The 27417-nt window shown below is 34.0% G+C and overlaps 1 protein-coding gene across 7 annotated transcripts in view; it reads left to right on the top strand.

Moving 5' to 3' along the window:
• Positions 1–27417, top strand: part of ATP8B4 (ATPase phospholipid transporting 8B4 (putative)) — a 318510-nt gene that overhangs the window by 253968 nt on the left and 37125 nt on the right. For all 7 annotated transcript variants that reach the window (XM_074294471.1, XM_074294469.1, XM_074294470.1 and 4 more), the window contains 4 exons: positions 1385–1490; positions 12655–12802; positions 21981–22164; positions 23198–23421. In XM_074294471.1, coding sequence (XP_074150572.1) covers positions 1385–1490; positions 12655–12802; positions 21981–22164; positions 23198–23421 — 662 coding nt within the window. The remainder of the gene's footprint in view (positions 1–1384; positions 1491–12654; positions 12803–21980; positions 22165–23197; positions 23422–27417) is intronic.

Here is a 27417-nt window from a genome sequence, read left to right as displayed (position 1 = left end):
ATTAGTTACAGATAGATCATTGGATTAGAAGTTAGAATTGTAGTTTTTGATGAAATAGCTTTGTGGTCTGGTACAAAGTCTCTTACTTCTGTCTCTGCTTCCATAAATTAAATTAGCTGAAATGGTCTTGAAGGTTCCATCTAGCTCTATCAGCTGGGTGGCAAAATGGAGAGAGGGCTGGCCCTGGAGTCAAGCCTCAGTTTTCTGAGTTCAAATCTGATCTCAAATACTTACTACTGGTATGTCTGAACAAATCACTCAATCCTGGTTGCCTAGGTTTCCTTATCCGTAAAATAAGCTAGAAGAAATGGAAAACTACTCTAGTGTCTTTGAACAACAAACCAACTCTATTGGGTTAAAATCCTAAGTTGGGAATGTCATTAGGTGGATTTAGAGAGGGGAGGAACAGGGAAAGGCATAGAAGGGTCAGCCTTAGAATTAGGGAAACATGAGTTAAATCCATTTTTTGACCTGTATGACCATGAAAATATTATTTAATTTTTTAGTACCCTAAACAATCACAAAATGTTTACACTGCACTAATCTGATAAAATCAATTAATAAGATAACAAGTAACAACTTTCTAATAATTCTCATTCATAATTAGAAGCATTAATGTACCTACAGGGGAAATCTATCAATAGTCAGCAAGCATTTATTAGGCACTTACTATGCCAAAACATCAACTAAGAATTATGTGTATATATTAGATATTGTTTATATTTAGGAGAGACAACCAGGTGGCTCAGTGGATAGAGCACTGGAAAAGCTAAGTTCAAATTCACCCTCAGATATTTACTAACTGTGTAACTCTGGGCAAGGCACAAAACCTTGGAAGCAGTTAGATTGAATTTGTGGATAGAATATTAGGTCTCAAGTCAGGAAGATCTGAGTTCAAAACCAGTCTCAGACACTTTCTTGTGTTACCTTGGAAAAGCCTTAAGCTCTGTTTGCCTTAATTTACTGGAAAAAATAAAGGCAAATTACTAGAGAATCTTAATCAAGAAAACCCCGTGAACTGAATTGAAGTGCCTCAGCCCATGGGGTCATGAAGAGTTGGGTATAACTGAGTTATTGAACTATATATTTAGGCATGATTTGAACCATTTACTTTGTTGATGATTCCAGAGTCTAGTGTAGTATCCACACATAGTAGTTGTTGCATTGAATAATTCTAAATGTTAGCAAAATGGAATATTTTATCATCCCTACCTATAATTAAGGAACTTATATATTATATATGTGCAAATAAATACATGCATATTTATATATGTATGTGTATATATAATCATATCTATATCTGTGTGTATATACATATATATATATATATGATATGCTTTGTATATTATAATTATTAACTGAGCTGCCTTTCATGTCTCATCAGAAACTGCCATGAACATTGGTTACTCTTGTAACATGTTGACAGATGATATGAATGAAGTATTCATTTTGTCAGGACACACTGCAGCTGAAGTCTGGGAAGAACTCAAGTAAGTGCATCTTAGCAAAAAAAAATTAGATTGAACTTTAAGACTGGAAAAGAATACTGAAGTTACAATACAATGTATAACATTCATATTTCATATTTGAAAATCATTTTAATAAATAAGATCCTCAATAATTATCACTAATCTAAAATCAGTTATAAATCCCTGAATGAAATGGCTACTTTCATTTTCTCCTAGTGCCTTTGCTGCAATGGTTGGATGTAGTAGTTTATTAAGATATAATGTAGGGGAAATACTGTGAATAGGGAATTAGAAGACTAGGTTCCAACAATTTGATTCCATGAACTCTAGTGAGTATATCCTTCATGCTACATAGTATCAGGGACTATGATGCAAAGATTAAAACAAACAAGGATAATTCTGAATTCATAAGGCATGTGTTCTTCTGGATGCTGCAACATCTGATGGATAATTGAGCACAAGATCACTTGGGGAGAGAAAAAGGGACCAAACAGTTGAATCAGGAAAAATTCTTCATAGGAGAAGGCATGCCAGGCAAGCTTTGAAGGTTGCTAATTTTAGAGGTGGAATTGAGGATTCTATGTCTGGGTTATACCTTTATGAAGGCATGGAAATGTATTATGAAATCTCAAATTTGCAGAACAGTAAGCCAGTTTGGCTAGAACATAGAGTGCATAATGGGGAGTAAAATAAAGCTAGAAAAGTAGTCTGCAATGAGATTGTGAAGAGCTTTAAATGAGGGGTAGAAAAATTTGTATTTTACCTTAGCTACAATAAAGAACCATTAAAGACTTTTGAGTCAAAGGGTAATATGATCAGATCTATTTGCAAAGTTTCTTTTGGCAGATGGAGGATGATGAAATGGAGAGAGGAGAGACTAGAGTAGAGTAGCATGAGTAAATTTTAATAAATATATTATTAAATTAAGAGAATATTGCTGTAGAAAAGTAAGATTTGCTAAATATCTTAATTAAAGTGTTAGACATATAAGCAGAGAGAAGGGGGTGAATTAGAAATAGATTGTGAAAGTAATGAGGGAAAGGAAAGGGGGAACCCCATTTCTCGGCGCATAGATGATCCCATGAGGCGCAGTGTCCCCTGTAAATGAATTTACAGGCCCAAAAATCTAGATTGATAAATAAAAGGTTTATTGTAGAAGTTTGGAAGTAAAGCTCAGTTAGAAAGACACCAGGACCAGAGGTGGCCGCTGGGTGGGCAGGAACCCCTACATGGCTAGAAGGATACCATGTGTTGGCTGGGAGGGCTCCTGCAAAGAGGGAGTTCCAGCTCACCTCTTTTATACCTAGAAGAAGATGGGTGGTACCCCTAGGTTCTCGGTGGGCTTTTCAGTTAGCTCAGATCAGGTGAGGGCTGGAGGAAGCTGAGCTGATAGTGGGGCTGGGCCCGGATATTCAAAGGGTGCTTTTGACCAGGATTTGTGAATCAAGGTCAGCCATCGGTTGGGCAATTAGAAAGGAATCTTAAAGGGACCTCAACCCCCATCAAAAGTAGAATAAAAAAGATTTAACAACTGATTAGATATGGAGGTGAGGGAAAAGGAAGAATCAAACAATTCCAAGATTGTGAATCTGGGTAAGTGGAAGAGTTATAGTTGTCGTTCACTCATTTTTTCAGTTATTTCTGATGCTTTGTGATTTGGGATTTTCTTGGCAAAGATACCTGGAATCTTTTGCCATTTCCTTCTCCAGCTCATTTTACAAGTGAGGAAACTGAAGCAAATGGGGATAAGTGACTAGACTTATCACACAATCAGTGTCTGAAGCTAGATTTGAACTCAGGAAGAAAATCTTCCTGACTCTGGGCCCAGCATCCAATCCACTGTGCAACTTAGTTACCCAAGTGTTGTAGTATCTACAATAGAAATAGAGAAGTTTAAAGAGCAGGTTTAGGGGCAAATAAGGGTTCCATTTTGGACACATTGAGTTTAAGGCACTATAGGATATTCAAATGGAGATATTCAGTAGAAAATGATTATGCAATCTAGAAGATCAGGAATGAAACTGGGGCTGGATATTAGGTGTTAACTGCTGGATATCAGGTGTGTACACATACACACACACACACACACACAAACATATATATATATATATATATATATATATATATATATATATATATATATATATATATATATATATATATATATAGAGAGAGAGAGAGAGAGAGAGAGAGAGAGAGAGAGAGAGAGTCTAGAGAATAGCCTCGGGGAATATTTATATTTAAAGGGTGAGACATAGATAACTGATTAATCAAAGGAGATTTAAAAGCAGCCAAAAAAGGTAGAAGGAGAGCCAAGACAGAATAGTGTCTCAAAAGCCCAGAGAAAGAAGAATATCCAGGATAAGGGGTGTAGCAAATAGTGTCAGATGTTTCAGAGAAGTGAAAATGGATGAGGCCAGAGAAAAAGGCTTTGGGTTTTTGATTAAGATATCCTTGGAGAAGGTACTTTTAGTAGAGGGGTTAGTAGAGTGGAACCAAATCTCATCAAATCTCATGAGATCAACTTAGTTTCCTAGCTTTAGGATATATTTCTATTTTGTTATGTTTTGCACATTTACATATAGGCATCTGAAGTCATAGATTTTTGCTTCTATTCTTGTATATTTAAGTATATCCTCCCATTAGATTGTAAGTTACTTGAAAGAAAGGACTGTCTTTTCCTTTTTTGGGGGGAGGGCCTGTCTCCAGCACTTAGCACAGGATTGGGCATATCATAAACATTTAACAAGTTGAATAGGTGCTTACTGACCTGCTGATTGACTTGCTAATGAGAAGACAACACATATGTAAAGTTTCATTGTAAATCTGATATTCAGAATACAGCTGCAGAGTTGATGGTAATCCTTCTTCAATGTCATTTCCACAGATTTTTTGGTTGTTGAACCATCTGACAGTGCCAATGACTTTGATAGCAACATTTTCCCCCCCGGATATTTAGTAATTGTGGCTATGATACCAGCAAGATGAGATGCCAGGCTGCATCTCCACACCTTTAACTTCCCTGAGTGTCATTTTCCTCATCTGTAAAATTATAGGGTTGTATTAGGTGACTTCTACAATCCAAGTCTATGTCTGTGAACTTTATGAAATAATTTTCCTCTTTTCTGACAGCCTTAGAATGCAAAATATTCATATGGGTTTCTCAGGGTAATGGTAGACCCAGACATAGATGCTTACTCAATTATGATTTGTCTTCCATTTAATGTGAAAATATCTGGCATGAAGGATGGAATTTTCTGAGTAAATATGAAATGCCATGAAAGTACAATGCTATTTAAGATACTTTAGTTGAAATCATCCAATTTATATTATGTACTCATTGCTTTCTGTGCACTATGGTTTACTAGGCAGGCAAAGGAGAATAAAGCAAATTACAGATGCTTTTTCCTCTCAATGTGGAATCTTTGCATATGTGTAAAATTGTCATATTAAGGATGAAGTAATAGAATTGTAATTTGCACTGTCCTGTATTCTTACATATATGCCTTTTGGAGATCAGTGGGAGTTCATATGGAAACCATATAGCAAGAACAAGATTGAAGTAATGGTAGTTACAAGAAAGTGACCTAAATGCTTCTTTTAAGCTTGTCAGATATGTTTAGAACATTTCATAAACATGATTATATAATTTTCATGCTTATCATGCTTATTGTTTGTCTCAGATTTAGTGTCTTAAAACATTTCTAGACACATTGAATCCTAAGTCAATTGGATTACCATAGCCACTTTGATATTAAAGTCAAAGAGATATAATTGGGTTCTGTTTGGATTTCTTAGAGATTATTTTCCTGATTGCATTTCATAAACATATATGCCCTCTACACAAAGAAAAGCAAATTGAGAATGTATTTGGGATTGTTCTGACAAACCAACTCATGTCATATTTCATCTGAGTAGCATTGCTTATGTGCTCCACTCCTAGAAAAATTTACAATTGTTTTGTGTTATTAACTTTGGGCCAAGTTATATACATGATATGTATAAAAAGTACCTTACGTTTATGAATATTTAAACACCTAAGAAGGAGATTTATACAATTCTAAAACTAATTTTAAATCATAGATTGAATATATATATATATATAAGTATATATAATATTCAGATCACATATTGAATGTGATCATGGATTGAATTTATATTTAATATTTAAATTATATATTGACTTTAGCTCACAGAATGAATAGAATATTAAATTATATATTACATTTAGGTAGTTCAATATAGCGAATATTTAAATTGACTTAGATTTAGATTATAGATTGAATATATTAAATATTTAGATGATATGTTAAATATATGTGAGTATCAGAGGTAGAAAAGACATTAGATATCATCTAATCCAACTCCCTCAATTTATGGATGAAGAAACTTTTGTCCTAAAAGATTAACAGTGATTTACCCAAAGTCACATAATTAATAATGATCATAAACAGGATTAAGATTCAATTTATGTAACTCCAGATTAAATACTTCCAAATTCAGCTGCCTTTTCTCTATATTTCTTGCTCCTTTTTTTTCTAACAAACATTTTAAAATGCCAAATTGGAAACATTTACATTCAATAACATGCTGTTCCACATCCATCCTTCTCTTAGTATTTCACACTTCCATTTGGCTATCCTAGAAGAATCCCTTCCAGAGCAGTGCAAAGATCTTGGTTCTAGACCTTTTTGTTCCCACTGTTTCTTACTCTCTCCCCTTTATGTCTTTGTCAAAGTTAGTACATTAGAAAGTTACTTGCTGAATGTCTTATTCATAAGTGAATTGCTTTTAACTATCTGTTGAGAATTATCTAAACTCATAAACCTTAAGGTAGTAGTAGTATCTTATCATTGCTAAATGGCTTCTTTCTGTCAAGAGTTGCTAAAAAGTACTTCTGAAATATAGTGAAATGATGTTCAAAGAATAGTAGGATTTGCAGCAGCTATGACAAGCAAGTCAAGGAGACAATTTTGAATATTTAGAAGTCTTGTTTGGTAGTGTTTCTTTAGTCAAGGAGTTCTAACCCTTTTTTTTTTTTTAATATAGACATCTTTTTCATTCTAGAGTAGCTCTTGGACCTCTTCTCAGAATACATAGAATAAAATACATAATATTACAAAAGTGAAGATAAAATCATAATTTTTCCCAAGTTCATGGACCCCATGAAATTGAACAACAAACCTCAAGATCCCAGGCCAATAAAACCCGCTTTAGTCCTACTATAAGAGTGATCAACATTTCTAACAGATTTTAATTATCCTCATGTTTTGCTCAGGAACTTGTATAGTCCTTTGTTAATGTGGCATTAATTAATTATGGTCACTCAATTAAACTATGGTCACTCAAAATTAATATGGTCACTCAATTAAACAAACATTTGCTATTTATGCTATTTGGCCCTGAGGATACATTGATGAAAAATGACACTGTGTTGGCTTTCAAGGAATTTATAATTTATCATAAAAGGAAAGATAAGACATGTACACATATAAATGTTGAAAAACCAAATATTTATCAGTCTGTCAATAAACATTTATTAAACTCATATTCTAGGCACTCTAATAAGTGAGAGGATGCAAAGAAAGGCATAATTTATTCTACAGAATAACTTTCTGACATTAAAGACTTGTTATAAGAACACAAATTTCAGATCTTATATGTGTATATGGCATGTGTGTAAATATACATTATATATATTAAATGCAAATAACATATTTATAGGTTTACATGTAATGACACACAGTACATTATAACATGTATATGTCTATCTGAGATATGTGTACATACAACATAATATAGAATACATGCTACATTATGTAGGCATGAAATTTTATGTAAACACAATATGAATACATACAACATATACCACATATCATATGTGTGTATACATATACATACACATATGTTACACAATACACTTGCATATGCATGGGTGAAAATCATATTTATACATGTAAACCTCATACATATATGAGTACACATATACAACATATCCTTATTTAACATATAAGGATATTGTAATACATTATAATAAGGACATTTCAATATCTACTATAAAACGCTATAAACTATAACATAAACTATTAAGAATTATATAAATGCAAATTACATAAACATATATAACTAATTCTGAATGTTTAGTATAATTAATCAATAAATGTGTGAGAATAAACCTCCCAAACTGAAATAGCTTTAAAAAGACTATTTGGTAGAGATGAAGAAAATGTGACTTCCTGTCCTCTAAGTTCTGGGAGGGTACCATCACCCAAACTATATTCATGTGGTTAAATAAATTTGTTGAGAGGAAAACTTGAAAGCAAAATAAATTGAGATGGATATCAGTAAATGTAAATATTCAATAAAATTTTGGAAAAACCAAAGCACAAGGGAACCCAAAATGCAAACTTTGGATAGATCCAAAACAAGATCTAGGTGAGAGAATTCAAAACACAAATATTTTGGGTTGATCCAAGACCTGGGGAAATCCAAAATTTCTTCAGGCTTTGCTGGTATTCCTGGACAGTTACTGAGGTCAGCGCAACATTCTGGATTCAAACAATTTTTAGTCATGTAAAGTTATATTTAAACAATATGACCAGTTTTCAGAACAATATAATAAAACATTATTCACAAACATTTATTAAATATGTATTATGTGACAAGTATTGTGTAAGGCTCTAGGCTCCTAAAGACCAAAATAAAACATATTCTTTTCTCAAGAAACTTACATTGTATCAAGAGTAGTCCCCTTAGCCATGAAGGCTGTAATAGGTACTATGTAGCACTTAGAGTCTAGGCAGACATTTAAAATGCCAAAATCATTCCAAGGTCATTCACTGCATCCAGGGCCATCAGCAGTTGTCTTGACTTTTGTCTTGCCATTGGATTTTGATGGCTATGAAGAGAGAGTGAGTCTGATGATTTTGTACAGCTCAGCTAAACTTAAATCCAATTCATATTCAAGTCAAGACATCCCTATGATATCATTGATCTTCTTCAAAAACGAAGGACAAAAACCAACAAAACATAAATAAGCAAATGCTAAATTAATAAGTGAATGTGAATAGATATGGGAAAAGTTGAGGTCCAAATGAATTATTATGAGAATCATATGGGAAGAATGAGATGTAATAGAATACTTTGACAAGTGAAACTGGGGAAGGCTTCATAGAAGAGATATCCCCTTAAAAGAAGAGAAAAATATTCACAGGTGGAGATGAAAAAAACAACTATTTCAGGATGAACAGTGTAGTTTAAAGGATATTGGATAACTTGGAGTTGAACCCTAACCTTAAACTTGCTCTTTACAAGACCATAGGTTACTTGCTTAAATTATCAGAGCCTTAATGATTAGTTATTGAACCTACTAGAACCTCAATTTTCTCATCTATAAAATCATCTATAATGATGTCTACTACACATCTCACAAATCTGTTGTGAAATCCTCTCTGAATAATAATCATTATTATTTGGGGATGTGTAGTTTGATAAAAGCAGATAAGGGCAATCCAAGCTTTGATTGAGTAAATAAAATTGCTTGTAAAATGGTTGTTTCTGTCCATTATAGGCATGGTATGAGCCATGTTAATGCTAGCATCCATATTCTACTTTGATGATGTTCATGGTACTTATAGAAAAAAATTCCACCAGTTTTAAAGAATTCACAGATAGAATGCTTTCTTTTATTTCAGCTGTCAAGCATGTGGTCAATTTAGCCATTAAAAATCAGCCAACCTGGTTTTCTGATGTTCCTTAGAAATGATAGTTGATTAGAATTTTCACTGATTAACTAACTATAATAATATTATATAGTCATAGCCCGTGTTTCCTTGAGTTTTCTTAAATGATCTAAAAATAAGTAAGTAGTACTAAATAGGGGAATTATTTTATTGGTTCTATTTAAAAGGATATGAAAATGAATCTAGTCTCTGCATTTTTCATGGTTATGTTGATGATGTTGTCAAATGGATGGATCAACTGATCCAAAAATGGGGAGTTTGTTATCTTGTCAAACTTTCCAGTACAGAAAGATTGGGCAATCAATGTGTTTGATGTTTATTCAAGTTTAAAACCATTAGTGATTTCTAAAAAAATGATGTCTAAAAAAATACCATCAGGAACCCTAAGAAAAACTGTGTGTGTTTTTAATGATCTTGACTTATGATTTCAGTAACTTGTTATATTTAGACAATTGCCCATAGCACTGAAAGGAAAATTATATGACTTGCTCATGGAGGTATTTTGTCTGAGTTATAAGATGATTTGGAATACTTATGTTCTGTACAGTATTTGACGGAATCAAAGTGAATTCAATATTCAAATTTTCCTGACTCCAAGGTTACCCTCTATTCATTACATCAGGGCCTCTTATTTTTTAAAATATCTTTTCTATATCCATTCTACCAAAACCTTTAGAAAAAGGAGAAAATATCAAGACTTAGGAGATCATTTTTAGGTTTTTAATTTTTTAAAGATAATTTTCCTATAACTTAATTTCAGTGAAAATATACTTATTATCTAAATAAATGTCCTTCTTTTGAATTATTTAGTTCTTTCAACAAGAGGTATTTTTATTTTTCAGAAGATTTTGTTTTTAGTAGAGCATGCCATGTGACTTTAGATGGGACTAATGACTTTATTGGTTCTTTTTTTCCATTCAAGACAAACTAACACTGCTTATCCAATCACTCATGATATGGTCAAGATAGTTCAGGGATTTGAATGCTTTGTTAATATAATTGAAGCATTTCTACATGCCTATATAATAATAAAACACTCTTCACTAGGAAGCATAGAGGGAAAAAACCCCCAAACTATATGCTCTTTTGTTTTTAGCATTTGTTGTTGGTATATTATGATTAAGTACTCTGTATTATTCCAACAAAACATATGGTCCAAATATATAGAAATCAAATTGTGAGCATTTTTTTCTTTCCACAAATTGTTTATGCTGAAACTAGCTGGTGTTTTAAGAGGTAAACTCCAAAAAGAAAGTCAAGGTAAATGTCAGCCATATATCAGTGGACAAAATTTTAATGTATAAGAACTCACTCTTGGCTTACAGAATTATTGAGTTCATCTGAAATTAGGCCAAAATTCCCAAAATCTATCCACTTCTTTTACTGTCTTTTTTTAAACTGACCTAGAAAACTACTTATGCAATAGGTTTAGATGAAAGTTTAAGTAAAACTATCCTGGGTAACTAAAAGATGTCAGTCTTTACTTGAACTTAATCCTTCATTGATACACTTTCATTCTCTAAGGGAAAATCAGAGCCTAAATTGTCTATATAGAATGAAAGAGAACATCATTAAATAAGAAAACCCTATAAGACATTCTATCTTGGAACTTTCTCAAAATCCAATTTCAAAGAAATGCAAAAATTTTCATTTCAATGGAACTTATCTACTCGTGCATGACTGAGAGCTGAGTGTGTGTATATAGGGGTGCTTTGTTTTGATAGATGGGATTGTAATTTTTCATGAATGTTATAACATTTCTCTAGTGCTTGTTGATTCAGAAAGTCTGATCTACTTGTTTTATGTAACCTTTGTATCCTGTCTCTGAGCTTTGACCCCAAACAATATTTTTATCCCCATTTCTCACTATTGACTTTGTAGTCTCCCTTGCCTTCATTTTGTAGAGCAGATTTTAAATGTAGGACATAATACTTAGGTTTATAGTAATCAATTTTTATTTCATAAATGCAAGCTGTGATTCTATTCTTGGGCCAGTAGAAGGAGATGTTGAGCCGGAAGATAAAATTCACACACACACACACACACACACACACACACACACACACACACACACACACACACACACAGACACACACACACACACACACACACACACACACACACACACACCCCTGAAATGATTAGTATTATATTTTCCAATAATGAACAGTCTCTTCTTTCAAAGGAGCCTCAATATAAAAATATTTCCATAAATGTTTTCCTTATTAGAATGAGTGTTTTGGGGACTATTTCATTTTACTTCTGGTAATAACTTTCATTTAGAGCTCATTCTTTGCTCCCCATTTACACACTGATTCTTAGCTTTGTAGAAGCAGAGTGGGAGGTGACTCAAAAGTTTGAGTTGATTTAATTCATTGTAGCTCATCTACAAGGCACTATGTGGGGAAAGAACTTGGAAGATGCAAGCCCTGTGCCTGGTAAAGCCCCTCTCTGGTCACACTGGAATCTGCTGTGGTCATGTGGCTCTCCCCTGAGTTCACTTCAAAGCATGCGATTTACTCATCCTTGAGAAGAAAGCCCTGAAAGAGGAAATGTTCTTTCCTTTGCAGCACTCTTTCTGTTATTCCCTAAACAGGACTATGGTAACTTGGAAAAGAAGTTGTTATATAACAACACAAAACCCAACCAATACATACTGGTGGTAGCTAGATAGACTTAAGTGAAAAAAAATTGTTCTGCATACATTGCTAATAAAATAATCCTGGACATTCTGGGGATTTTCTATCTAGTTTGCAATCTATTTTGGTGTGTATAGTTTCTGTTCCCAGATAATTTATTATGTTTTCTGAGCTGATGATTAAATCTTCCTCTTCAAATGTCCTGTGATTTTTGTATAATGACTATGACCATTCAGTAAACAAATTGTCATATTTCAGAAAATGTATTTCTTGGTGGGCTCAAATTTTAGGTAGAGATCACTTTGCATTGTTTTACAATTCAGTGTATATTATTTTTGACATTGATACCCCAAGATTCCTAGAAAATGTTCCTTATTTTCTTTAAACTTTTCCCTATCCACCCCCTTTAGTATTTAGTGATAGTATTTATATGCCAAGGCAATGGTTTTTTAAATCCTTGAAGCTTAAACAACCCTACAGAGGAAATCTGTCAAGTTCCCAGTTCAAACTCAGATCAGCAGGGTGACTTAGCTTTTAAGTCATTTAAAACATTCAAGATGATTTTGTTTTCATTATGTTTACTCTCCTCCACCCCCTTTACCTCCCGGAATGTGGAAATTTGCTACGGTATCCTCGTTACTTCAAAGACATGCTGCTTGCTTGCTGAAATTGGATCTTATTCTATAATCACTCTGAGTAGTGACGAAATGAATTTAGCTCTCAGTCAGTATCTTGTTAAATAAAGTTAATAGGTATGTTCTGTATGGGTCACTATGATTTACTGTTTTTTCAACCTCTTTAAAGGAAAGCAAAAGAAATATTGTTTGGAAGAAGCACAGGTTTTACGAATGGCTATGCATTTTGTGAAAAACTACAAGAGCTAAAGCTGGGCTCAACTGTAGAGGAAACAGTAACTGGGGATTATGCCTTAATCATAAATGGGCATAGTTTGGTGAGTAACTTTTAGAGCTTTTGTCCTTCCTTATTTTTCACCCCAATAATTGTCTCTTTTGTATTGTCACAATGAGGTCCTCTTTTATATTTCCCAAACTTCTGACATGTGGAGAAACACAGCTCGTACAAATTATGGTTTCACTTCTGCAAAGGAAATTTCTAATATTAATTTCATATTTATTGTCCTTTGAACTACCATGCAGTGAAATGGTGGGTCCATAAAACTATCACATTCACAGAATCTCATTCTTGTCCTATTGAGCATGGGCCATTTAATGCTATTATTTAAGAGTTTGTGTAAGGAGAATATTATAAAGCTCTGCCAATTAATTAACAGAATGCAGCAGGATGGATGGAATACAATTATTTTTCTTGCTAATGTTTGTGATTTGAGGAGCACAACCTGACCTTCAAATAATTACTACACCAAATTATTGCCATTAAGATACCTCTGGTGGTTTTCCAAAATAGCAGCATTTTATAGTGATGCCAAACAATTTGCTTTGATTAGGAAATCTGGTTCTTGTCATAATAGAATAAACTTGCATTGTGCTTTTAATGTAGTTCAGGTTCTAAATCTTGAACAAGTATCAAAGTATCCTTCAGAGCTTCTAATTTAGAAGACAAAAGCCCCTATTGCATTGCACTGGAATTATCATTTCTATGCACAAAAGACCTAATCTCACATCTTTCTCTGGCTTTGATGTGCATTTTTCACTTTGGGAGTTTGAAGAAGAAATATATCTTCCTGTAGACAGTTTCTTAGAGGACAAAAGCAGTTGGATATGAGTATATTGTATTTTTTCCCCCTGTGATCAGCTGTCTGTTAGCTCTTAGTGTTTAAAGCATTATCCAGCTGGATTCCAGACGTAATGATGTGTTGCCTTCCACACCATGGAAAGTTACAGAGCTCAGCTGCAGGCCAAACTCAGTTGAAAGGTTGTAGAGGCAGTTCTACCCTTCTCTCTTGATAGATGAGCAGCAAACCAAGGTTGTAATATGGCAGCTGGTCATCGAATTATTGGCCTTTCTTTCAATTGGGAAGGTGACTGTACTGAAAGCATTGCAGCAAGCTGTGTTCTGATTCCCTTTTTATAGGTCCAAGTAGACTATGAACCAGTGGGAAAAGAGCAACTTGGAACTGAGCAACTTTAAATGTTTACCTCTATACATTCTACCAAATTTACTTTTTTTTTCAGGAAGAACTGTTCATATTTTGAATGGTGTGGGTGCATTTTTTTTTTGTTAAGTCTCTGACCTTACATTGTCCAAATCTAAATCTCAAGCTTTTTGGAGTTTAGGTTTTAGGTGAGCCCACTATATCATACAGTTTGCTAATGCCTCTCCTTCATCCTTTGATTACAACAGCAACGGGGCAGCTAGGTGGTGCAGTGGATAGAGCACCAGCCTTGAATTCAGGAGGACCGGAGTTCAAATATGATCTCAGACACTTAACACTTCCTAGCTGTGTGACCCTGGGCAAGTCACTTAACCCCAGCCTCAGGAGGAAAAAAAAAAAAACAAAAACAGCAAAAACATGGTTGGATGGCCAATAGTTATAGACTAAATTGAATGGAATGGCATTGAGTATTCCTGAATAGCTGATTGGGGTCTGTATATATGGGGTCATAGTTTCTCTAACCCACATCAGGTCAGTAGACTCTTTCATATGTTGCATAATCAAATATTTCTCATTAATGGCTCAAAGGAATTCAACTTCAACTAAATCTTCATTTCTTAATATTCTCATTGCCTTAAGGAGTAGCATGCTATATTAGAGTACTGGGTTAAGAGATTGGATTTTGCTATATGTATTATTTTTAACAAGTCATATATCATATGATCATAAGATCATAAGTTTAATGCCTAAAAGAAACCTTAGAGACCATATAGTTTAAACTCCTTTTTTTTTTTTCTAATGAGAAACTGAGGCCAAGAGGTAAAGTGTTCTGCCAAAAGTCAGTTAGCAGATAGTAGCAGAGCAGGGATTCACATCCAGGTCCTCCAGTTCAAGTCCAATACAGAGTATCCCAATTCTCTCAGCTTCATTTTCCTTTTCTTTAAAATGTGGATGATAACACCCTTCCTGAATATCTCATAAGGACTTTTGTAGGAGCAAGTGAATTTATGTTTTTGAAAGTTTTTTTTAAATGTAAATTGCTAAAAATGTGAGAAAATATTATAATCCTATTAATGTCTTCTAACAAGAAAATAGAATAATTGATAAATTTTTTATAACATTTTGTTATTATTGTACCTTTTCTAAAGGCCATTTTGTATGACTGTAACTTGAATTTAAACTATTTCATAATATGTAATTTGCCTATATACTTCATTTTAAACATTTATTAAAGAGGTATTTCACCCTCCCCTCCCCAAATTCAAAGACTTTGTAGTAAGGATAGAACTTTGACTTAGACCACTGTCTTCTTGAGGATGATGTCTCCTAAACTAGAACATCTCTAGTAGAAATACTGTAATTGAGAGTGAAGGATATTATTGGTCCTATTTTGAAAAAGATAGGCTAGGATTGGAGGTAGCTGCTTGCTCACAATTTTTCAGTGTTTAGAAATGTAGTACCATATTGATGGCCAATATAATAGTATCTTTGAATTGTTCCTAATAATTAAGATAACATGGCATCATACATGGAGACAGATGTTATTGGTATCATTGACATCAACAAAAGCCCTTCCTTGCATGTGTGTTTATGTATACTTCTGTGAGACAGGGTTCCTACTGGAAAGAGAATAGGAATAGAATTAGATTTTGAAAAGATTCTAGATCTAGATTCTAGGTAAATCATAGGAGAAAGAGGCCAGATAGTGCTTTTATTTACTTTAAAATTTTTGTTATTCCTTAGATTATTATGTTGTCTTGCTTCCTTAGATCCATGAATTATCCATCAATAAAACAAATTATCTATCCAACAAAGATCCATCCAACCATACTTTCTTATATGTAAGTGTTGGGTATATTCTATCATAAATTCTCCACTGAGAATTTATTAGTTTATCAAGGGTTTATCAAGGTGTTAAGACCTTCCACTGTCTCTTTTAATATACAATGACTACCAGTGTAGTGCTCAGGCTAAGCTGTTTGTCTTTTATTCCTTAGTCTTGCTATATGATTGAATTACCTCCTTTTTCCATCATGCAGAAACTAAATGATATAGTTTATGCTACTTCTTGTGTCCATGTTGTTTATATACTGTGGTTTACTTATATTCATGATGTATATTCACATCATGATATTCATGATATTGTCCTTTGAGTGAACAATAATTTTTCTGATCTGGAGATTGATACATTCTAAGATTTGCAGCCATATAGCATTACAAGAGGAATATCAGTGTGAAATTAAGATGGGTTTTTGTTTCAGGCAGCAGCATGGGATAACTGAAAAAACTTTACAGTTGTCCAAATATAAGCCATTCCATTTACTCTCTGATTTTAGTTCCAATTTATTGGCCTTCTGTAGTGTCTATTAATGATACTGAGGGGACAATCCCCTCCATTTAAACATTATCAAAAATTGGACAGGAGACATTCTTCCTCAGTATTGTTATTCCTGTGGATGTTATTAGGGCAAGTGCTTTGAAATGAGCCTATTCCAAATATTGGTGCAATTAGTTAAACGTCATCTCCATTTTTATGCTGTGTATGAGATTGCTAACCAGAGGATTATTAAACAATTTTTCTGTTATTGCATTTATCAAGGAATTTTGTCTGATCTTAACATGTACATAGCTTTGAAATAAATTCCTTTCAAATAATTGACAAAGAATATTCATAGAGAGATCTTGGTTCCCTACTGAGAAATCTGCTATGTTTAAGATATCTTTGGCCCAGAGTCTGCTTATTCTCTCCTCATATTTGCATAAATGATGTTTTTATTTTATGTATAGATCATTCTTATATAAAGATGTGATAAGATAGTGATAAGAAAGTAGGCATATGGATCTCCAATTAATGCAATCCTCTCTATTGCCCTTTGTGAGGGGAGGAGGTGGGGAGGAATAATACTGTCCATGATTTTTTCCTGCTACCTTCTCTTCTTTCAGGTGTCTTAAGGATTACATACTCAAAATGCTAAACACTCTACCCTCTTTGTCATGTTTCTTTTAATGCACAGTTGGATCTGTGCAGGTATTCTTTCTGACTTTTGTCTTCGTTTGTGCTCATTTTTCCTTCCTTATTTGGTATTTTGGATATTTGGATATTAGCATGTCAGTAGTAGTTCCACTACTTGTGATAGATATGATTCCATTTTTATCTGTTGTCTTCTTTTCATTATTATGTTTAAGGGTTGTTATTTTTCCTATCAGTTCCTTTTCTGTTAAATGAGGGCCTCTGACGCTCCTTCTACTACCAGAGCTATGATTCTATGATCCTATCATCTGGATAAATTGGGCCACAGAAGAAGCTTCTTACAAACATATTTCCTCCTAACTTCTTGCTGTTTTGTGAGACCATATTACTTGTAACATTCCATCATCTTCTGAGTTGCTGCACACCTGTTCTATTTAACTTTCCACTTGGCCAGGAAGTCAAATAGTTGCTTGCTAAGTTGATTCCTCAGGGTTTTTTCCTCCTTCCTCTTTTTGGCAAGTTACTAAATCACTTTACCTTTTTGTAGATGCAGCCTGTCATTACATATCCATTAGCCAATCACATGTTGGAACTGGGACTGCTGGAAAGAGTTGTAGGATTTTTGCTTATTTTTTTTGAAAATTCTGGGAAAAATATGCCATAAGATAGGTAGGAAGCCAGGTCAAAATAGTAATATAATATAGATCTATAAGCATTTACTATGTGCCAAGCACTGTAGTAAGCACTTTACAAATATTGTGATTCTCACAACCTTAGGAGATAGGTGCTATTATTTTCCTTCTTTCTGGATGTGGGAATTGAGGCAAAAAGAGACTAAGTGTCACAATTATAAATGTCTAAGGCTACATTGGGACTCTGGTGTATCTATCTCTAGCTCAGCACTCTGTGCATTATAGTGTCATCTAGCTGCCTTTGTGTCCATCTGGACTTGCCCCCAAAAGTCTTAGAGTTGGCTGAAGTTCTGGTCAATGATGCAGTGGATGTTGGCTGAGAGAGACTGTTCAGTGGGTATAATGCTGATAGCAAAAGATTTGGTGAGATACCCCAAATTACCTTTTAAAGACAATAGACTTCTCCCAAAGTTGGAGAAGGAAGCAAAAGTCTTGATCTTTCTCTTGGCAAGGAGAAGGAGTTAGAGTGAGTGCTCATTTTTTGCTACAGTTGATAGTATCCTGCTTGTTCTATTTCTCCCTACTCTTCTGATTTTCCTTTTCTATTTATTCTCATGGTTATATAGAGAATTAATGCTCACTAATCTTTATGATATGGTCACTACTCATGGGAATGTCAAATAGGAAGGAAAGTGAGAAAAGTAGAAGAAACATTCATCACCTCCTGTAAAACATAGGATAGGAGAAATAGCATGGAGATGGATAGAATCACAAAATTTCTGGTGCTATAGTGTTATTTACCCAGTCCAAGGGGATAGATAGAAGTAATAAGTAAGAAAAGTTAATAATTCAAAGAAGAATTTTTTTAAATTTCCTAAACTAAGGGAAAAGATAAGCCCCCTTGAGAAAAAATGAGTCATACTAGAATTGAAGAAGAAAAAGAAGTTGCCTTTCAGGTATTACACATTCTTTTTTTATTCCTTTATACATGCCATTGTTATCTTATGCCTTCTCCTTTTACACCAGCAAATTGACAGATGATGAGAATTTTTAGAGGAACTCTGCTCACTCATCTCTCATTCTTAACCTTATTTCTTTCCTTCTCTCTTATCTTCTGTCCATCAGTAGCTAGTTGTTTTTTTCTGTTTATAAAAATATCAATTTCTCTCCTGTATGTGAATTTCAATTCTTGCCTCATTTAGGGCAAGAATCTTCTTAAAATATTATTTACAAACATGAATCAAAAATGAATCTTTTAGACATTCTAGGAGCCTTTGTCTTCTATCAATTCTTAATACTTATGCCTTATTTTCCAAAATGTATTTCACTATCTAATGTCCATCTTTGCTTTAAAATGTCTCAGAATTAGTGAATGTGAGCTCCTTGAGTATAGGAATTATTTGTATTCTCAATCCCTAATACAATATTGGCTCTTTGAGTGTAGGTATTATTTGTATTCTCGATGTCTAATACAATGCTGGCTTAATAGTTGGACTTAAACTTTGTTGAGTTTCTTTACCTCTTCATCCTCTGAAACAGATTTGGCATATAAACTGAAATGATTCTCATAAAGGTTGTTATGTTTATGCTTACCATGAGTGTTATAAGGCAAGATTACCATTCATGAAATGATGTCTCTTGTGCTTTTGTATGTAGGATAAAATGGATTCCTTTATTTCCCTCTCCAAGAAAATCCTGTGAGCCATTTTTCCTTTTCATTTCACAGTTCTTTGATTTTCTGGTTTCAATTACAGAAAGAATATCAATATTCTTATGGCTCAATTTTTCTAGTAGGATGTGAATTCTCACATTTGGAATACGGGAAATTAAATTAAAATTTATAAGTATTCTAATAACTATTATTTTTTTTAGTACTCTCTGTCTCCTTACCTTTCTGCTAATCTGTTGCCATCACTAATGAGATCTTCTATGACTAAGGGTCATTTTGTGTTTGTTTCTTTCTTGGGTAATCATGGCCAGAAAATTCATCAGAAAATGATGAGACATTCATTCACTTAGCTAATTGGGTCCTTGGAGAGCAGACACTGCCTGCTATTAGAAGCCTACTTTTCAAAGCTCAAGTTTTCACTGGAATTGTCAATAAAAAGCTAACACTGAGTTACCAAGTTGCCATCATGGCATTAAAGTTTTGTAGAAGCCATTGATATCATCTAAATAAGATATAGCAATCGCAGGAAAGCAAGAGCACTCAGTCAGGAGCATCAGATGGAGTGGTTTAGATTTTATTCTTGTCACCTGCTTCCTCCTCAGTCTTCACAAGCATCTAATGTCAAATTTGAATTCAGAAGATGAGTCTTCTTTATTCTGGGCCTGGCACTCTATTCACTGTACTACCTCGCTGCCCAAATACCTTTTACTTTTCTACTTTTTAATGCTAAATCCAAATATGTGGTAGAGAAGATGTGGGCTCAGCAACAACGGGGGAAAGGAAGTGGCAGTACTATAAGAACATAGGACTTCCTCTTCTAATGTGAGTGGTGAGAATAATTAAATATAGGTTTTCAAATTAACATTTATTTGTTGAATTTTACTATGCACAAAACATTTTTAAATGCTTTTGTTAGATAACTTTTATTAAATGGAAATACTTACTTTTCAAGAGATAGTGAATAGAGAGCAAAATTCAGAATCAGGAAGGTCTAAATTCAAAACTGATCCCTAAAATATACTAACAGTGTGAACCTTATTGTTCTAAACAATTCTCCAAGATGAATTGACAGAAGATGCTACCTATATTGGTAAAATTTTTTCATAAGAAATCTCCCCCTATCAGGGATATCATGGATCCAGTCCCTACTTAGTTCTCACTATTTTTTGAAAAGTAGTCAGACATGGATTATTTGTGTTACTTGTCTCCATGGTTATAGTTAATGTTTGTTTTTTGTAGTACTCTTTGTTTCAACTGAAAATGATCTTTTTCTATTCAAATTTTCTTAGAGGACTTTGTTTGGCCTTGGAGGATCATAAGGTTAAAGCTAAAAAGGACCTCAGAGACCACCAAATCCAACTCATCATTTCATTTTACAGATTTAAAAAAATGAGTTCCAAGAAGTTACAAGAATAAATAGATTTAAATCCAGGTTTTCCTGACTCCAAGTGTCTTTATAGTGTCTCCCTAAGTAATAGAAAAATCACTGGATCACTGGATCATTTGGGTCAAAAGACCTCAGATAAAATCTTGACTCATTATTTACAATGTTTAGTAAATCACTTAACCTCCCAGGGACCATAGCAATCAGAGATCCTAAGCTTCAAAGAGCCAAAAGGTACTAGAGAATTAAAAAAATATATATCATTAAAACATATCCCAAAAGGAGGCAGCTAAGTGGTACAGTGGATAAATTGCTGGACTTGGAGTCAAGAAGACTCTCTTAGTGAGTTCAAATCCAGCCTCAAACACTTGCTAGCTATCTGAGTCTTGTCCAGTTTACCTTTTTTTTTTTTTTTTTCATCTGTAAAATGAGTTGTGGAAAGAAATGGCAAACCACTCCATTATCTTTGTCAAGAAAACTCTATACAGGGCCGTGAAGAACAGGATATGACTTTAATGACTCAACAACAACAAAATATCCTATAAGATTGATTCTACTTTTTTTGGAAGGATTTCAGTAAGGGGGAGGTAGTACATTCCCCTTTGGGGCATTTATAATTGTTAGGAAGTATTTCTTGACATGCAGCCTACATTTGTTTCTTCAACTTCCATCCATCGGTCTTGGTTCTGCCCTCTGTGGCCAAATGAAGTAAGTCTAAAACTTCTTCCTGATGACAACCCTTAAAATACTTGAAGACAGCTATCATGTCTGTGCCTTCTCCCATGTCTCTCAAGTCTTTTCTTCTCCATTTCCTTCCACTTATCCTCTAGAATTGTGGGCTTTCCATCATCTGGATTGAATTGCCTTCTTTTGTATACTCCCCAGTTCATCTATGTCCTTCTTAGAGTGTGGTGCTTGTAATTGGATGCAATATTCTAGATGTGGTCTGAATACAGCAGATTGCATAGAGACTGTGACCTTCTTACTCATGGAAATCATGCTTCTTTTAATGCACCCCCTTGGCATTCCTCTGGCTGCCACTTTACATGACTCATGTCATGTAAAGCTGACTCATGCTGAATGTGCCATCTGGTCTACTAAAATCCACAATCTTCTCAGGAAAAACTTCTGAGGAACTATGCCTCCCCATCCTGTACTTGAGAAGCTGATTCTTTGGACCCAAGTGTTAGGACTTTACATTTATTTAATTTTACATTATTCGATATATTCCAGTCTTTTAGAATGTCAGAATCTTATCGATTCTGATCCTAGCCTCCGATGTGGTTGCTTTTCCTCCCTCCTTTGAGCTATGCAAATTTAATGAACATGAAATCTATATCTCTATCTAAGATGCAATGATCCCTTTCTGGAAACTTCTTATTAATTATTCTTATTCACAGGGTTATGCACTTGAAGCCAATCTACAGAATGAATTCCTAGAAATTGCCTGCATATGTAAGACTGTGATTTGCTGCAGAGTTACTCCTCTTCAGAAAGCCCAAGTGGTAGAGTTGGTTAAGAAGCACAGAAAGGCAGTAACTTTGGCCATAGGAGATGGAGCCAATGATATCAGCATGATAAAAAGTAAGAGGTCATAAAATAAAGAGTATATGTGTTGTTTATTCATCAAATGGTCCAATGGGAGAAGTTGATTAAAAGAAATCTAATTATATATAATAGAGCATTCTTGATCATATGATATAGTAGTTAGGAGAGTTGGCTCATACACAGGCAAACTTGGCATTAAACTCAATCTCTTGACACATATATACTGATTCTGTGACATTAAGAAAATCATTCCTACCTGCCATCGGGGGGAGGGAGTGGAGGGAGAGAGGGGATAATTTGGAAAAATGAATAAAAAATAAAAATAAAAATAAATAAAAAAAAGAAAATATGATAGGCCATAAAATTAAAATTGTTTTTCACCTAAAAAAAAAAAAGAAAATCATTCCTCTATTCAGGATTTAAAGTAAGCTTGTTAGAGTATAAGTTGCAAAGCATTATATAATATTTATTTGTTAGAGGGGGAGGTTTTCATACTATAGCCTTCTTTTGATGATGGGAATACTAGGTTTGGACCAAAGTTCAAAAATGCATATAATCAACTATTTCAGTTAATGAAATAATTATAATTAATCATGGGTCACTATAATATAGATGATTCTATTATCATAGCTACTCCTAGCACTAATGCTTTTAAAAACTTTTGTTATTTTTCAGTCTATGATTCCTGTTAGAATAGGAACATCCTCCATTAACACAGATCTATACCTATACACAATTTAGTTTTAGAGAGTTGCTTTAGATATATAGAAACAAATATAATTTGCTTCGGGTGAAATAGCTTGTGGCATCAGAGGTAGGATGGGAAATAGGTCTTCTAGACTTAGATTATAGACCTGCATTCTCTTCATTATGCCATGTTGCTTCAATTAAGGCTTTTAAGTCTTTTATGGTTAAAAGAAGATAGTTTGATCAAACTGACCAAATATTGCTTGTTAACTGACTTATTAAATGAGCAGATTTTTTAAAAATTTAAATTAAAAATTTTATATACAAAAATTAAATTAATTTTTAAAATAGGACTTCATTTCTATCTTTTTTCACTTTACAGGTGCACACATAGGAGTTGGCATCAGTGGTCAGGAAGGAATGCAAGCAGTTTTAGCCAGTGACTATTCCTTTGCACAATTCAGATACCTTCAGCGACTCCTTTTGGTTCATGGAAGGTGGTCCTATTTCCGCATGTGCAAGTTCCTGTGCTATTTCTTCTACAAGAATTTTGCCTTCACCCTTGTGCACTTCTGGTTCGGATTCTTTTGTGGTTTCTCAGCACAGGTTGGTAATGAGCAATTTTCTTTTTTTGACCAGATCCCTAAACTGAAGAAAACCCTTCTGTGAAGTTTATTTCTAATTTACTATGACCTGTTTTAAAACTTTAAAAAAATTTGTGGATCTAAGTATCCCTAAAAATTATGTTAGGAGCTGAGTATAAATGATGGCAAATTTTCTGAAAGATAATTGACAGTTGTTGAACATAAACAAAATGTGTTTAACTTAATTGCAATTTATATTTCCTAAGGAATCATAGAATCATGGATTTTATGAGGGGAATGTGGAGATCATCTAGTACAATCATATTTTACAGAAAAGGAAACTGAGACCCATAAAGATAATTAAATATATACCTAGGGGTACATGGTGAATTATGGACACTTACAGTAAATTGTAAGGTCCCTTTTCTTTTTTATTTATTAATCACATCTTATTTGTCTACTTTGAGTGATGAGAGGAAAATTTGAGGATTGAACTATAGTCTGAATATCACTGAAAATAGAAACAATCTAATCATGAGTACTTTTCAGCAGAACGATATCCAATGCAATTTCACTGTTGATTGCCCTAAAAGTAAAAGCGTTTGAAATTAGGGCTCAGTCTTTAAAACTCTGCCATCAGTAGCATTCTAGATACATTTTCTGGTTATTTCTATAATAGATTTTCTCCACTCAGGTTATCATTTTTCCTTCCCCTCTGCTCCCTCATTTTCATGTTTTCCTTCTTTTCTGGTTCTTTAGGCATTGAGTCTAGTACTACCTAGATGCTAGTTAGCTTTTGTCTTTTCTTGCCCAAATCTAGTCAGTGAAGTAGCACTTATTAAGCTCCTTATATATTAGAGGCACCATGATGAGTGCTAGGGATGCAAAGAAAGGCAAAATACTGTTTCTGCTCTCAAGATATTCATAGTCTAATGGAATAAACAACATCTGAACAACTATATAAACACACTCTCTGTCTGTCTGTCTCTTCCTCTCTGTCTCTCTCTGTCTCTCTCTGTCTCCTCTCCTCTCCTCTCCTCTCCTCTCCTCTCCTCTCCTCTCCTCTCCTCTCCTCTCCTCTCCTCTCCTCTCCTCTCCTCTCCTCTCCTCTCCTCTCCTCTCCTCTCCTCTTCTCTTCTCTTCTCTTCTCTTCTCTTCTCTTCTCTTCTCTTCTCTTCTCTTCTCTTCTCTTCTCTTCTCTTCTCTCTCTCTCTGTCTCTCTCTGTCTCTGTCTCTCTCTCTCTCTGATTCTCTGTTTCCCTCTGTTTCTCTCTGTCACTGATTCTGTCTTTCTCTCATATGTGTATATACATACATGTACTTATATATGCATACATACATATACACATATATGCATATATCTGCCTATGGATGTGTATATATGTATGTGTGTGTACATATATGTGTGTGTGTTTATGAATTGGGGTCTGAGAAAGGCTTCATGAGAGATAGATTTGAGCTGAGACTTAAGGAAAACCAGTCCTCAACCTCACTTCCCAGTAATTTTCATACCATGTCTTCAGGCATATACCAGTCTTCCTTGTCACTTTCCAGTTACTTATTATGTATTCTCTTCCTCCACTGTAATATAAACTCTTTGAGAGGAGGAATAGTATTTATCACTTGTATTTCTATCTCGAATGCTTAGTATAATGCTTGGTACAAAAATTCTTTCTCTCTCTATTTAGACCAGCAACTTTGTATAGCTCTGGATCACTTAAGTCCAGTTCACCCACAACTTAAGACATAACTCTCATGATGTCATTGGCCCTCTTTGAGAATAAAGGGCAGGCAACAACAATAATAATCAATCAATCTGTGATTTAATAGTAATAATATTCCTATTATATTTAAAAATTGAATAATGGCTAATGTCTATATTAAGAAAGAACAATTAGAAAATTCATGAATTCGTGTTTATTGTAAGAAATAAAACCTTTTTAGCTCAAGTAAGAAATACTATATTATGACTACAGGTATCCCTGTAGGAGAAATTTGATTCTGGATTCTTGCTGTGAAATATAAGACCTGAAATTCAAATATATCAATGAAATTAGAAAAAAATACAAAATAAAACATTTTTCTAGAATGATGATAACCAACCGTGTCAATACTGATTTTACCATAATAAACAAAACCAGAAGACAAAAGGAAATTGCAATTAAGTGGAAGGATGATTCATTACTTTTCCTTAGAAAAGCAAACAAGGGAGTTGGGGGAATTAGTTTGGTCATATCCCCAAAGTCAATGAAAAATGTAATTTTCATAGGACACCCAGTCATCATCTCTTTTGGTGTTTGTGAACAGAATAAACAAATAGATTGCCATGAAGATAATAGCAGGTTATATACCAACAACTGTTGTTGAAGATGAAGAGGTAGAAATCTAACTTGCCCAAATCATCTAATCCTAGTCAACATCTTTTTTGATACTTTGTGGTTTTTAGTGTGAAAATGGTCACAGAAGAGGGTGGAGAAAAATCTGTTGGAAAATATGACTCATATTTGAGAAACAAGAGGTCAAAGATGTATAAGATGCTCAAAAACTTTATGCCTGTGTGCCCTATCATTATTGCTTTCTTTCAGAAGAGAGTTGGAAAGCACTACACATGAGAATTGAACCCAATTGCATATAATGAAGCTTACTGTATCAGCAGACATGAAAAACTGGTTACTAGTGAGGAATATATATCATTATGCAGTTATATCAAAATCAAAGATCAAGATAACAAGATAACAAGAAATTGAAAGAGACAAAAAATGTAAGATATAACAGCCTCATTCTGACCCATTCATGTAAGCCATGAATAATAAAAAGTGAGAATTTTTTTTAAAGTCAAAGATGATCACCATCTTGTGCAAAACCTTATTTTATGTAAAGGAGTTTCCAAGTTGCTTCCTTATCCAGCAAATCCTTGCTCTTTTTGCAAAAGCATAGCAGCCAAGGGCATCATCAGTACAGACAAACTTGTTTGTAAAATACTATAGAGGATTATGCCAGAAGATTATAAGCAATATCTCCATATTAAATTATGAAAAGCAGTAGGAATAAAACAAGTTATAGAAAGCTTGGCATAAAACCCAATTAAACTATATCATCCTAAGAAAATTGAAAGCTGAAATTCTATAGTGCTAGTTTCCCAATACTGGTGACAGAAAGATAACAAATAAAAAAAAATGGAAAATGGAGCAATGTTTTAGATGATTTAAATAAATATGCAAATATAGCAAATAGAAATCTGGCTTTGGTGAGCTGAATTCAAGATGAACCTTTGCAATATAGTAGATGTGTGACCCTGGTAAGAAACTTAGCAACTCTCTAAGGCTCTGTATTGTGGAGAAGGTGGCAATCTATATTGGCAGAGGAAGTTCCTCAATTTTTTTCTTCCTTCACTCCCCAAAGGAATAATAATTATTAAATTTATATACAGTTGTAGATTTTTAAAAGCTATTTACATATATTATTTTATTGGTCTTTACCACAGTTCTGGGAGATTTGACATAAATGAGACTTTGGAGATTATCTAGTCCAATTTTTTTTACAATTTGTAGGAGCTGAATTCCAGGCAGGTATTGAGGAACGTCACACAAATAGGAAGTGTTTGAAGCAGATTTTGAACCCAAGACCTCTGGAAACATTATACTATGCAAATATTACTCCCATTTTACAGATGAGAAAAACAAAGCTCAGAGAAGTTAAACTATTGGTCCAGGTCATACAGATAGGGAGTTTCTGAAGTATAACTGAAGCCCTGATCTTTACTGTTTCTATCTATTATGTTGTACTTCTCCTCAGGTACAATGAAGAAATCTCTATTAAGCACAATTAGCCTGTGGTTGTTGTTGTTGTTGTTGTTGTTGAGATATTTCTGACTTGTCATTTTGCCATTTGGGATTTTCTTGGCAAAGATACTGGAATGGTTTGCCATTTTCTTCTCCAGCTCATTTTGAAGTTGAAAAAACAGAGGTAAACAGGGTTATGTGACAGGATCACATAGCTTGTAAGCCTTGGAAGCTGG

Source organism: Sminthopsis crassicaudata, chromosome 2 (genome assembly GCF_048593235.1).
Source record: "Sminthopsis crassicaudata isolate SCR6 chromosome 2, ASM4859323v1, whole genome shotgun sequence".
Classification (NCBI taxonomy): Eukaryota; Metazoa; Chordata; class Mammalia; order Dasyuromorphia; family Dasyuridae; genus Sminthopsis; species Sminthopsis crassicaudata.
The sequence above is the reverse complement of the archived record's forward strand: the minus strand, read 5'-3'. Positions and strand labels throughout refer to the sequence as shown.